This window comes from Littorina saxatilis, linkage group LG7, assembly GCF_037325665.1.
Source record: "Littorina saxatilis isolate snail1 linkage group LG7, US_GU_Lsax_2.0, whole genome shotgun sequence".
Lineage (NCBI taxonomy): Eukaryota > Metazoa > Mollusca > Gastropoda > Littorinimorpha > Littorinidae > Littorina > Littorina saxatilis.
The window spans coordinates 32,416,379-32,429,358 of NC_090251.1; the positions used below are offsets into that span (position 1 = coordinate 32,416,379).

The following is a 12,980-nucleotide window of genomic DNA, read 5'->3' on the forward strand; positions in this document are numbered from 1 at the left end:
TGTGTGTGTGTGTGTGCGTGTGTGAGATCAGTGTGTGTATGCCTGTCTGTGATCAGTGTGTGTGGGTGTTTTGCAGGATATGTGTGCACGTGTGTGTAGGGGTGGGATAGGGCAGTAGATGAGACGGAAAGAGCAAGCAAGAGAGAGAGAGATGCAGATATGGGGGTGGGAGGTACATATGAATTTTGATAAGGAAGATGCTACACCTCTGATTACAAGGGAAGATGGAATGTGACTTAAACCCATGGCAAGGGATCAGAGATCCTGAGGTGGGATTTGTTGTTATTGTTCACCTACTTTGTTGAAAGAAAATTATGAATGAAATGAGTATAAAATACAAAAGATAAAAAGACACAGAAACAATTCCAAAGTGTTGTTGTTTTCTTGTTAAGTGTGTGTGTGTGTGTGTTTTTCTGTACTTTTGTGTGTGTGTGTGGGGGGGTATGTGTGTGGGTGTGTGTGTGTGTGTGTGTGATCAGTGTGTGTGTGTGTGTGTGTGTGTGTGTGTGTGTGTGTTTTTCTGAAATTGATTTGTTCTATTTTATCTCTCTGATCAGGAGCATCTTCCCTTGGACTCAAGTGCACCTTTGAAGACGGCAACATCTGTGGCTTCACTCAGTCTCACAATGACAAGTTTGACTGGACACGCTACAGAAGAAGCACAGGCTCGTTTGGAACTGGACCCAACAGCGACCACACGCTGGGCACTGCTTCAGGTAAGGATGAAGTCTTTGGCTCGGTGTTACTCTTTTTCTATCATTGGGAAATTCTTGTAGGTGGAGTACAGACAGTGCATTGAAAGTAGGGTTTTAAATGTTGTGGTTCTCCAAGTTTGTTTCAGTTTGTCTGTCCTGCTGGTGTGTTCAAACCAGTTGTTAGAAAAAGTCTAACCCCTTTAAAGGTCCTTGTCTACATTTTTATACCGAAATCGCCATTTGACCATTAAAATGCAGAGTTTATTATCTACAAATAACTGAACAATACACCCCCTTTCGATCAGGAAAGACGAAGCCAGTGTAGCCGTTTGAAAATTCATTGTAGTATTCCAGCGTAGTACTCATAGTAGGATATCCTTATTTGGAAAATGCCAAGCGCAAAACTCCTCTCAAATCCCGTGCATTTCGTGCGTTTAAAAAAAAGCGTGGACAGCGCTCCAGTGTCAAACTGTTGCTGCACTTGTTTGAGCGTGGCTATAAGCATAGTGACATGAATTTGTTTGGTCAGTATTTTTAGGCAAAGCACATGTTCTCAGCAAACAGAAAACAAAATATTGGAAGCGTGAGTCACGCTACCCAAAAATAAATTCTTTTTTTACATATATTTTTTTTTCTATAACTTTTTTCCCCATGGTTGATTCATCATCTGACATAACTTTTTAGCGAAATCTAACCATAAGATTATTGAAAAAAAGCAAAAATGTAGACGACCACCTTTAATGCCCAAAGAGTTTAGTGTGAAGAATTATCAAAAAGTGATAGCATACAAGGTACAGTGGAAGACCTCCACAAATCTCAGAAAATCAGGTCTTAAAAAGGAGGGTTTTCAACATTTTATCTGTACAAATAATAAAAGCAGGTATGTGCACGTCCTACTTTGCATCCAAAGTCCAAAATCCACCGACACTTTTCCAGGTTACTACATGTACACCGAGGCGTCCGCCCCTCGTCACCATGGTGACAAGGCCCAGATCATCAGTCCTTCCCAGCCCTCGACGGCCGGCGCCTGTCTGCAGTTCTGGTACCACATGTACGGCCGTCAGATGGGAAACCTCAACGTCTACCTGCAACAGGGCGGCCAGATCACCGGCACTATCTTCAACATCTCTGGTAACCAAGGCAACCGCTGGATCAAGGCCGAGATGACCGTCACGTCCCCGTCGTCTTCGTGGGAGGTGGGTTGAGGGTGTTGTGGACATATTATCGTTCTTGATGTGTGATTGGTTATGTTTGATTTCATGTCATCGAGTTGTCTTGCATATCTGTTGTTCCGGGCCTGAGGAATAGAATACAGCAGAATTTGGGATGCAAGTCCTGTCCAATGAGTGCCCTCCCCCCCCCCCTACCCTACCCTAGTAAAGGACAACTTTTGTAGTCTCTTTATCTTGACCAAAACACACCTGTCAAAACAGAATAACAGGCTGCCTACAGTAATATGGAGACACTGTCGGCTGGACTCAAAGGTGTCCTGTCATGGCAGGTTACTACTGTAACTAATTTTGTTCAAAGGGAGGGGGGGTCCACTGTATATATATAGGGGTGTTGCTAGGATTTGGCTTCTTTTGCAAAGTTGCCGAAATGGACATGAAAGTTTTTGGGCAATTCTGGGAAGTTTTCGGCAGCCCTTGGCTACATTTTTTTTTCATTGTAAGAAAAGCATGGCAGTTCTGCTGAAGTGATGGCAACATTTTTAGCAATTTGAAACGCCAAACATCTGCAGTTTATATTCAGATCTTGTACTTTACTCATTTAAAATGTATTCATTGCTTAATTTCAGGTGGTGTTCGAAGGCATCGTAGGTAGCGGTATTTTGAGCGACATCGCCATTGACGACGTCAGTATCACATCAGGTGCATGCGGAGCCTCTCAGGGTGATTGCAACTTCGACAAGGACACATGCACTTGGTCCAACGTGGGCGGAGACGATTTTGATTGGCTGCGAGGATCTGGCTCCACCCCCAGTCGATATACAGGACCTTCTGTTGACCATACGCAAGGAGATACTTCAGGTGGGTTTGTTCCCTCAAGAGTTTACAGCAAAACCCCCCCTTTTAAGACCTCCAAAAATCTGAGAAAATCAGGTCTTAAAAAGGAGGGAGTCTTGAAATAGGGGTAAATTGTACAAAGGCTCTGAACAGAAAGTCTGAGAAAAGAGGGTCTGAAAAGAAAGGGAGTCTTAAAGGTCCTTGTCTACATTTTTATACCGAAATCGCCATTTGACCATTTAAAGGTCCTTGTCTACATTTTTATACCGAAATCGCCATTTGACCATTAAAATGCAGAGTCTATTATCTACAAATATCAACAATGCACCCCCTTTCGATCTGGAAAGACGAAGCCAGTGTAGCCGTTTGAAAATTCATTCTTGTATTCCAGCGTAGTACTCATAGTAGGATATCCTTATTTGGAAAATGCCAAGCGCAAAACTCCTCTCAAATCCCATGCATTTCGTGCGTTTAAAAAAAAGCGTGGACAGCGCTCCAGTGTCAAACTTGTTGCTGCACTTGTTTGGGCGTGGCTATAAGCATAGTGACATGAATTTGATTGGTCAGTATTTTTAGGCAAAGCACATGTTCTCAGCAAACAGAAAACAAAATATTGGAAGCGTGAGTCACGCTACCCAAAAATAAAATCTTTTTTTTACATATATTTTTTTTCTATAACTTTTTTCCCCATGGTTCATTCATCATCTGACATAACCTTTTAGCAAAATCTAACCATAAGATTATTGAAAAAAAGCAAAAATGTAGACGACCACCTTTAAATTGGAGGGTCTTAAAAGGGGGGTTCCACTGTATTATCTTCAATGTTTGGGGCATGGAGAAGAAAAATTGATATGCAAGCATCAGGCCTAAAAAAAAAATAGGTGTGGTTACGGTAACCCGACCTACCCTATTTTTAGGGGCCGAACCTATAACTTTTTATTACATTTGTCAAAAAAACAAAAACAAAAACCAAGAAAACGAGTGCAGAAAACGCAATGATAGCGAAAGCGCCCGAGTCGCACACTTATTTCCCTGTCAAATAGGTTTAATTTGTACACATTAGAAAAAAAAGTTAAAGAAAAAAAAAGTGATTGCCTACCTTCCTACCCTATTTTTTTTGGCTATGTTACCGTAACCACACCTATTATTTTTTTTGGCCTCATGATACTAGATTAGTTCTGTAAGGTTGTATTCATTTTGCATGCATTAATCCCTGGGTCATCGTTTGTTTGGACAGTTTTGTTATAATCTCCATCAAATATCACTCCCAGGACAAAATCAATGCCTCACAACATTGCGCTTTTTTTTCTTATTTAATTTAATTTAATTTTGTTTTAGATTACAGTGGAACCCCTGTTTTAAGACCTGAAAAATCTTGAGTAAATTAGGCCTGAAAAGGGAGTGAGTCTTAAAATAGAGGTCAATTTACCAAGGTCATGAACAGAATATCTGAAAAAGTAAGGTCTTAAAAAGGGGGTGTCTTAAATTGGGGTTCTTAAAAGAGGTTTTCCACTGTGGACTGTGGTTTAATTTATTTTTGCTGGAAGGTACATGTTCTTAGAGAGCCCAGCACAACGAATGATGGCTGACAAAAGCTTTGAAAAGTTGGGAAAATGTATTTGTTTGCTATTGTTTACCCCACAATGTCACTATAACCAAGTTCACACTACAGTGGAAACCCCCTTCAAAAATCTGAGAAAATCAGGTCTTAAAAAGGGGTGGAGTCTTGAAATGGGGTGGAGTCTTAAAAAGGGGTGGAGTCTTAAAAAGGGGTGGAGTCTTGAAATAGGGGTAAGGTTACAGAAGTTGTGAACAGAAATTTTCTGAAAAACAGGGTCTACAAAGGGAGGGACTTTGCAGTTGGGGGGTCTTAAAAGGGAGGTTAAATTACATATTCTTACGCAACTCACATAGATAGCATTAACTTCAGTTAAAGTGCTAGGACACTGAACTACGCTTCACCCCAAAGGGGAAGCAACCCCCTAAAAAAGAACGGCATTGACCTATAACCCAAGCTATACAAGAGTCGAGGTCATACCGTCACGTGACCTATCACGCGTGACTCGACCGCCGCCGTGCTGGAAACTCACTCCTACTTCAGCTACCAGATAGCTCGGACGCTTTTTACACTACGCTGCAGGCTTTTAGCCTACTGTCTTCTGGACAGTGTTTCACCCCGTCTACAGGTCCCTGCTTCTCATGCACAAGTTTGGGTGAGCTCGTTTTAATTTATTTGCTTTTGCTTGCGTTTCTTTCTTTCTCCGTTGTTCGGTCTGATTGTTGTTTATCAATATCATATCTCAGACTGGTTTTTGTCAGCAATGGCTGACAAGGAGAATTAGAAACCACAGACTAGTCAGTAGCTGCTGAGGTTTCTCCTTTTACGTTTCGCATAAAGAGAAAGGCAAAGGCACTACCATTTCAGTCTCTAACTATTACGTCTGTTAAATAACCTTGTATGGTTGAAAACGACGTTAAACACCATATAAAGAAGAAAGAAAGAATGTCTGTTAATTTTGGACCCTATGAGTCCAATCGTGCTGAAGCAGGTTAAATTTAGGTTACTTCAGCCAAGACAAACGCAGTGGGAAAGAGAATACTTGTGTTTAAGATAGTTTTTCTTCCCTTTTTGAGATGTTTTCGACCCAAATGTATAACATGTTGCCATTCGTCGAGTTTGCGCTCGCTCCCGGCGGGAGTGGGCGACGCAGTTTGTTGTCACGCATCGAGGTTCCGCCTTCATGCACAGTCACTTCGGCTGACGTGCACGCAGAGGAGTGTGTTTACTTCATACGAGGAGCGTTCACGCTCTACAGGTTAGTCAGGTTCACCGGTAGCCAGGTTCTCTGGTGAAAGTGTTCCAGTTGGGCCGGAACTAGTAGCCCCCCCGCCGCGGCTGGGGGGTGAAAGTTTGACTTTCCCGAGGCTATCGCTCTTAGCAAGCGGAACTCGGGGGGTCAACACCGGACAACAAGTTGGGCCGGAACTAGTAGCCCCCCCGCCGCGGCTGGGGGGTGAAAGTTTGACTTTCCCGAGGCTATCGCTCTTAGCAAGCGGAACTCGGGGGGTCAACACCGGACAACAAGTTGGGCCGGAACTAGTAGCCCCCCCGCCACGGCCGGGGGGTGAAAGTTCGACTCCCCGGAGGCTATCGCTCTTAGCAAGCGGAACTCACGGGGGGTTGACACCGGACAACGAGACAGATGTACTCACGGGCAGACTTTTATGTCTCGGTGAATGTGTACATGTCTCAACTTCCTCCTTTTGGGCAGGAAGCTGCTTTCGGGCAGGCTTTGCACGGTTCTTCTGTTTTGCAATCAGCCTCGCCTGTGGTGGATCGTTTTAGTGACGCAGCTAGTCACAGCGACTTTCACGGTCCAGCCTCAGCAGATTCGGAGTTCGATGATTCTCACTCAGTTTCTGAGGAGGAAGTTGATGGCAAGTTGTCACTCTAACTTAAACCAGCTACGGTTACTGCAGCTCAGGTGTCTGCCAAGTACTTCGCTGAAGGGGTGACAGCTATGACAAGCTCTGCGGCACCACCACCCTCAGTGGTGTGTGATTTCCGCCCTGCTTTAACGGAAGTTCAGGGATATCGTTTTAGCGAGTCTCCTTCTGTTGCTTGCGAACTTTCCAAGGTGCTGGCTAGAACTTCGGGTTCTGAGAATAGCTTGCCTGTGGATACTGTGCCTTTACTGGCTGCACACGGTCAGGCTCCTGATGCTGCTCAGCCATGGCTTGCCTCAGACCAGTTACGGAAGCGAGCACTTCGTTTCATTCACGCAAGTTTGCTCTCACCCGTCGTCATCACAGTCTTATTGAGACTTACGCTTTGCCGGGTGCACCGCTTCCGGTCACTCCGGAGTTGGCTAATCTCAGGGAGGATGTCTATCGTTGGACAAAGCTTGCGCTTACTCTGAAGGCGCATTACTTGGTTTGGGGGAGACGGGAAGATACTCGTTGGAACTTGCGTCTCTTTCAGAGACACTTCTTCGATCTCTTTCGCGGTCGGTCGCGGTGTTGTTGAATCCTTTCGATTTTCGAAACGACGCTAGCGTGAAAGACGTCCTCATACTCCTGGCCTCTTTGGCTAAGGTTTCAGCCGAACAAATGTCAGTCGCGGCACGGTTGTACGCACATGCGGCTTACACACGCAGGGACGCTTTCTTGTCTGGCTCTAGAATTGAACTTGCGGAAGTTTTCTCATATGATTCTCCTTTTCCATCACTTCCTTTGTGGGCAGCGATGCGGCGTTGCTTTCGCTTGCGTCACCCGCGCAAGTAACGCTTCACTCGCTGAGCGATATCCGTAGGCCTAGGTTACACCAAGCCTAAGAACTTAGTTTATTCTTTTCTTCGTACTACGGAACCGCTTCCGGTTGCACCGTACTTGTTGATCATACATCTTTAATGTTCATAGCAAGGAGAAACTGTCTGTTTTCAAGAACAATGATCTCCTGGCTGTGGAAGATCGTGGCCGCACTTCTTTCTATTATCGTCTTGATGCAAGATTTTGATTCATTCTTTCCCTTGTGCGGTTTCGTACTCACGGGATGGGATGCCTTTGTGTTCTGTCGGGACACATATTCAAAGGGCTTAGCTTTGCTGTTCTTCTGGGAAAAGGCCTCGGCCGACAGTATTGTTCTGTCGGTGAGACTTAAATCTCTTCCTTGCTCGAGGGTTTTTCTTTGCGAATCCTCCTCTTTGCACGCGGACTCTTTAACAGAGAGAATCTCACAGCAAAAGGAAAAGCCCACGGCACGCCTCGGCTTTTCTTATCAGAGAAAAGCGCTAAGCTGGCCGTTCTCAGCTTTGGGTTTTATCTTCTTCTCGGTGTGGCACGTTGCCAAATACCCACCACTTTATCTCCTCGAGGCGATTTAGCGGTAGGGTTCAGTGGGCAAACAATAGCACGCTTTCTTGCATACTCTTGGCACTTGTCAACTGGAGTCTTAGCGTTCTTCTCTCTGCCTCTGTGTTTTCCCACAGCGGCTGGAGGGGCGATTAGAACTCTCACTTTATTGAGGGAGGCACTGGGGCCCTTCCTTTTGGGTCACTTATATAGATCGTGCCTATGTTTACTTCCACCTTTGGATATACAAAATGGATCGGAAGTGGCTACTTTTTATTTAATTCAGTTCTTCAGGGCTCTGGTTTCGTTTGATAAGCAATCAAATGAAGAGCCGGAACATGTTACTGTTAGTGTCTTTTCTTGACTGGTTCACAGACACAACCAATCTTTGGATTCTCACACCACTGCTCTTACAGGGCGTTCCCGTTGGTTCTCTCTCCACCAGCGAAGCAGTTCTGTCTCTTGTGGAATTCTTTCCCCTTGTCAGGGGAGAACAGGTGTTGATTCAATCGGACAACATCACAGTGGTCTTTTATCACGAGAAGCAGGGGGTGGCATCTCGCTCCCTATCACTGCCACAGCGAGCATGCGAGGTTTTGATGTGGCTTTTACCACCACGAATTCTTATTAGCAGTGAAGTACCTTCTGAGAGGCTCTATGGCTTGGCAGACTCTAGTCGGTCGGCCAGGAATGTCCACTTGGATCGGACTCTATCTCGCTATGCGCTTCTACTCCTTCTGGTGAATTTGGAGAAGCCGCTGATAGAAGTTTTGCCTCTCGGTACTATCACCTTCTGCTAAATGTTCGTCTCCCCGTTCCCGGATAATACTCTCGATTCTACTTTGAGCGGCCTGTTGGTCTCACATTATGGGCCCATTCAATCTTGTTTGCCAGTCCTTTAGGCTGGCAAGAAGGCGCCGTTTTTTACACTCGAGCCACACGGGTGTCTACTGTACGGGAATCATCGAGACGCTCAGGGGCTTCTGCCTCATCTCTGGATTTGGTCTAGAGATTCCATAGGGGTTCAGCGTCTTCGTTTTTGTTTCACTTTGACTGGCTTGGAACAATTGGCGTACTTTTAAAGAACCCCACTTCTCTCCGTTCAATGCGGGTGGCGAACCACCTATCCTGGCTTTCCGAATTTTCTCCCACGTCTCTGAATTAAGACTTTATGCGATATCAGTTGCACTGACACAGCTAGGTCGCAAAACATTTTTTCACTTGGGTTCTTTTTAGCCAGCGTGATTAAGGGAACCTCCCTTTGGTTGGCTGAAAGCAAATCTCCAGTCCCGGCTTGGGATTTGCTCCTAGTTTCGGAGTTTTTGAGTTCGGATTGTTTAATCCTTGACAAATTAGCCTTGTTATTCTAAATACGGGAAGCCGTCATACTTACTCTAGTAGCTTCTGAGAGAAGTGCGAGTAAGTGCATTTTCTGTCTGGTTTTTGCTTTAGACATCTCTTTGGAGAAAGACTGATCTATAGCGCTTAGGTTTAATTCAAAATTTCTGACAAATAAGCAGAAACAGGGGTAACCAGATCCGATAATACAATTCTACCAATTTGCAATATTTTGGCTCTGCTAGAGCCATATTTAACAATTGTACATTTCGAGTTTAAATATATTTCTGACTCGCTTGACAAGTGGCCCCCTTCATCCCCTCCTTCCTCGTCCTGATATGGCTCTGTGTAGTCGGCTGGACGTTAAGCAACAAATAAACAAACAAACTGATCTGTTTAGATCACCAGAACAAAGGCTTTTGTTTATTTCCATCAACTTTTCTAGAGGCAATGATTTAGTGAAGTCAACCTTAGCTAAATGGACTGCCACATTGATTAGGCAATGCCTACAGTGGTGGCAGGGAAAGGGGGGGGGGGGGGGCAGTCAGTCCTCCCTTTTCAGGCAGCACGGGCTCAAGAGGTCAGAGTGTAGGCCTCTTCTTTATCTGTTCTCAAGTCTGAGAGACTTACATAAGTCATGAATGCAGCTCATTGACCGTTCAAGGACATAGTCATGAGTTTTCTATCGGCGGGGTATTTTAAGTACCCGCTATTTTAATACACATCTACTAGACATCTTCCGCAGAAGATGTCTTTTTATGTTTTCCTGGGAACGTATCTGGTGCTCGGCAGAACATTAATTTCGGTTTGCCAGCTTTTGTAGCTACAGGCCAGATACTTGCAAGATGTTAACTGTGAGTTCATTTGCCCACCACCTAAATTAGCAATCTGCTATCTATGTGAGTTGCGTAAGAATATGTAATTTAATATAAAATTTCAAAAATAAATTTTGATTTAATTAATATACTTACCAACTCACATATTGGATTCCCTCCCGGCCTGCCCCGCAAATTTTTTTTAAGGGGTTATATGTTTCAATACGGAATGGGTTTCACCGGTATACATCCTGCGCAGGCGCAGTACACCGGTAGTGTAAATAACCATCAAGGACCATGCCTTGTATGGCATACGGTTTTTGTTTCAGAGTTATTTTCCCACGTTGCCATGTAAGAGTGCTTCCATGTCTTATCACAAAACGAAGTTTTGCTTAGGGTTTCCCTAAAAATGAACAGATCACTTCAGTAGGAGTGAGTTTCCAGCACGGCGGCGGTCGAGTCACGCGTGATAGGTCACGTGACGGTATGACCTCGACTCTTGTATAGCTTGGGTTATAGGTCAATGCCGTTCTTTTTTAGGGGGTTGCTTCCCCTTTGGGGTGAAGCGTAGTTCAGTGTCCTAGCACTTTAACTGAAGTTAATGCTATCTATGTGAGTTGGTAAGTATATTAATTAAATCAAAATTTATTTTTGAAATTTTATATTTCACTGTATAACCAAGTTAACAGTTATATGATTTCACTATAATTGCGACTTTGGTGTGATGTTTATAGGAGGATACATGTTCATGGAGAGCTCAGCACCGAGACACACGGGCGACAAGATCTGGCTCGTCTCCCAGCCCTTCCCAGCATTCACCTCCAAGACCAAGTGCTTCAACTTCTGGTTCCACATGTACGGTGCCGGAATCGGTCAGTGAAGATTTCTTTGAATTTGTACACACCACGTGAGACTAAAAAGAGCACTCTTTAAAAAAAAAATTTTTTAAATTAGAGTTGTTTATCGATGGTTGATTTTTAAAAGATTATTATTGCATGCCATATATGTTATAGAATTAGTATCTGAAGAGTTAACCGGCACGGTTGTCCTAGTGGTAAGGCGTCCGCCCCGTGATCGGGAGGTCGTGGGTTCGAACCCCGGCCGGGTCATACCTAAGACTTTAAAATTGGCAATCTAGTGGCTGTTCCGCCTGGCGTCTGGCATTATATGGTTAGTGCTAGGACTGGTTGGTCCGGTGTCAGAATAATGTGACTGGGTGAGACACGAAGCCTGTGCTGCGACTTCTATCTTGTGTGTGGCGCACGTTATATGTCAAAGCAGCACCGCCCTGATATGGGCGTTAAGCAAACAAACAAAACAAACAAACAAAATCTGAAGAGTTTGTTTCAACACACACCTCGCTATAGTGACTGGCCTATAATGTCATGTGGGAAAGTTTGTCTCACGAAAAGCAAGAGTATTCACTCTTTCACAACTCATACAAATCTGAGAACTGTTTCCGAACATAGTCTTTTAGAGTGCATGTAGAACTCACTGAGAATTTAGTTTGATTTTAAAGTGAATGTTCCATACATCATCTATTACAAAAATAAAAAACAAATAGACTGTCAACATTCCAAAATTCAGAATAAAAAAACCAAGAAAGGTATGTTGTTGGAAATAGTGACAATACAAAACGTATCATTCACATATATATTGACCCTGTGGTCTTTTAAGTGCACTGAGACAAACACTATAATCAGACAAAACTTATCTTGACAATATGTTCAGCCACATGCAACGAAGACACAAGTGTATTATTGTGTGTGTGTGTGTGTGTGTGTGTGTGTGTGTGTGTGTGTGTGTGTGTGTGTGTGTGTGTGTGTGTGTGTGTGTGTGTGAACATTTTGTCAAGATAAGTTTTGTCTAATTAGTGTTTGTGGAAATCTAAATAAATCTTGTACAACCGGTGAGTACAGAATTCTTTTGTTTTTCGACTTTGTCTGTGGACTTAAAAGACCATATGGTCAATATATATCTGTGAACGTAACGTTTTGTTTTGTCATAATTAAACGTTCCAACAACATCGTCTATTACAGTGCAAGTAGAATTCACTGAGGGTTTAGTTAGATTTTAAATTGAATATTTCGAACATCGTCTATAACAGTGCAAGTAGAATTTACTGAGACTCAGATTCACTCACTGAAGACTCAAAATGTTACTGTCCTTATAAAAACAAGGAAAATTGTCATGCAGTGTCGGGCAGTTACATACATAAGATACATCACATATACTAAGAATTAAGAATTGCACTAAAAAAGAAAAAACCCACTAAAACATATCACATCACATTTACTTAGAATTGAGAGTTGCACTAAAATACATCTGAGATCTGAAGATTTAGTTTGATTTTAAAGTGAATATTGCCACTCTCGACCGCAGGCACCCTGAACGTGTACATGGACAGCACAGACAACACGACACACATGTTGCTCTGGTCTCAACACGACAGCAAGGGAGACAACTGGCTCCAGGGTCAGATGCCTCTCCCTCCGCAGTCCAAGGAATACCAGGTGGGTTTTCTTCTTCTTCTTCTTCTTCGTTCATGGGCTTAGACTCCCACGTTCACTCATGTTTTTAGCACGAGTGGATTTTTACGTGTATGGCCGTTTTTACCCCGCCATTCAGCCAGCATACGCCGATTTCGGGGGAGGCATGCTGGGTATTTTCGTGTTTCTATAACCCACCGAACTCTGACATGGATTACAGGATCTTTTTCGTGCGCACTTGGTCTTGTGCTTGCATGTACACACGAAGGGGGTTAAGTCACTAAGCAGGTCTGCACATAAGTTGACCTGGGAGATCGGAAAAATCTCCACTCTTAACCCACCAGGCGGCAGCGACCGGGATTCGAACTCACGACCTCCCGATTAGGAGGCCGACATCTTACCACCACACCACTGCGCCCGTCTAGGTGGGTTTTCAAGACACAGAACAACCTGTCTCTAATGACCCCCAAAAGTGTTTGTAATACAGTGGAACCTCCCTATCCACTTTCTCAAGCCCCAAAGATCGAGTTACAATTTTAAGTGTGCTGACAGATATTGTTTGTACTTTTGTCAGTCAGCAAATATGTTTTGACTTGTAATTTCACGAATATTGAGTATCTGGCCATGCAGAGTGTCTTGCATCCTTCTGGAGTGAGTGAGCACTGGTCATTGGTGCAGCCCTTATTTTATCATTGACCCTCCGATCCGTGTTAAGACTCCCTCTACTCTGATAATAAGACCTGATTGTCTCCGAATTTCTCTTGACAGTGTCAGTAAAATAATTAA

The 12,980-nt window shown here is 43.8% G+C and overlaps 1 protein-coding gene across 1 annotated transcript in view; it reads left to right on the forward strand.

The window, feature by feature from the left end:
* LOC138971979 (MAM and LDL-receptor class A domain-containing protein 2-like) overlaps positions 1 to 12,980 on the forward strand; it is a 299,457-nt gene that overhangs the window by 110,659 nt on the left and 175,818 nt on the right. Inside the window, exons 76-80 of the mRNA XM_070344823.1 lie at positions 558 to 716; positions 1,632 to 1,891; positions 2,494 to 2,725; positions 10,440 to 10,577; positions 12,088 to 12,218. Of these exons, the coding sequence (XP_070200924.1) occupies positions 558 to 716; positions 1,632 to 1,891; positions 2,494 to 2,725; positions 10,440 to 10,577; positions 12,088 to 12,218 (920 nt within the window). The remainder of the gene's footprint in view (positions 1 to 557; positions 717 to 1,631; positions 1,892 to 2,493; positions 2,726 to 10,439; positions 10,578 to 12,087; positions 12,219 to 12,980) is intronic.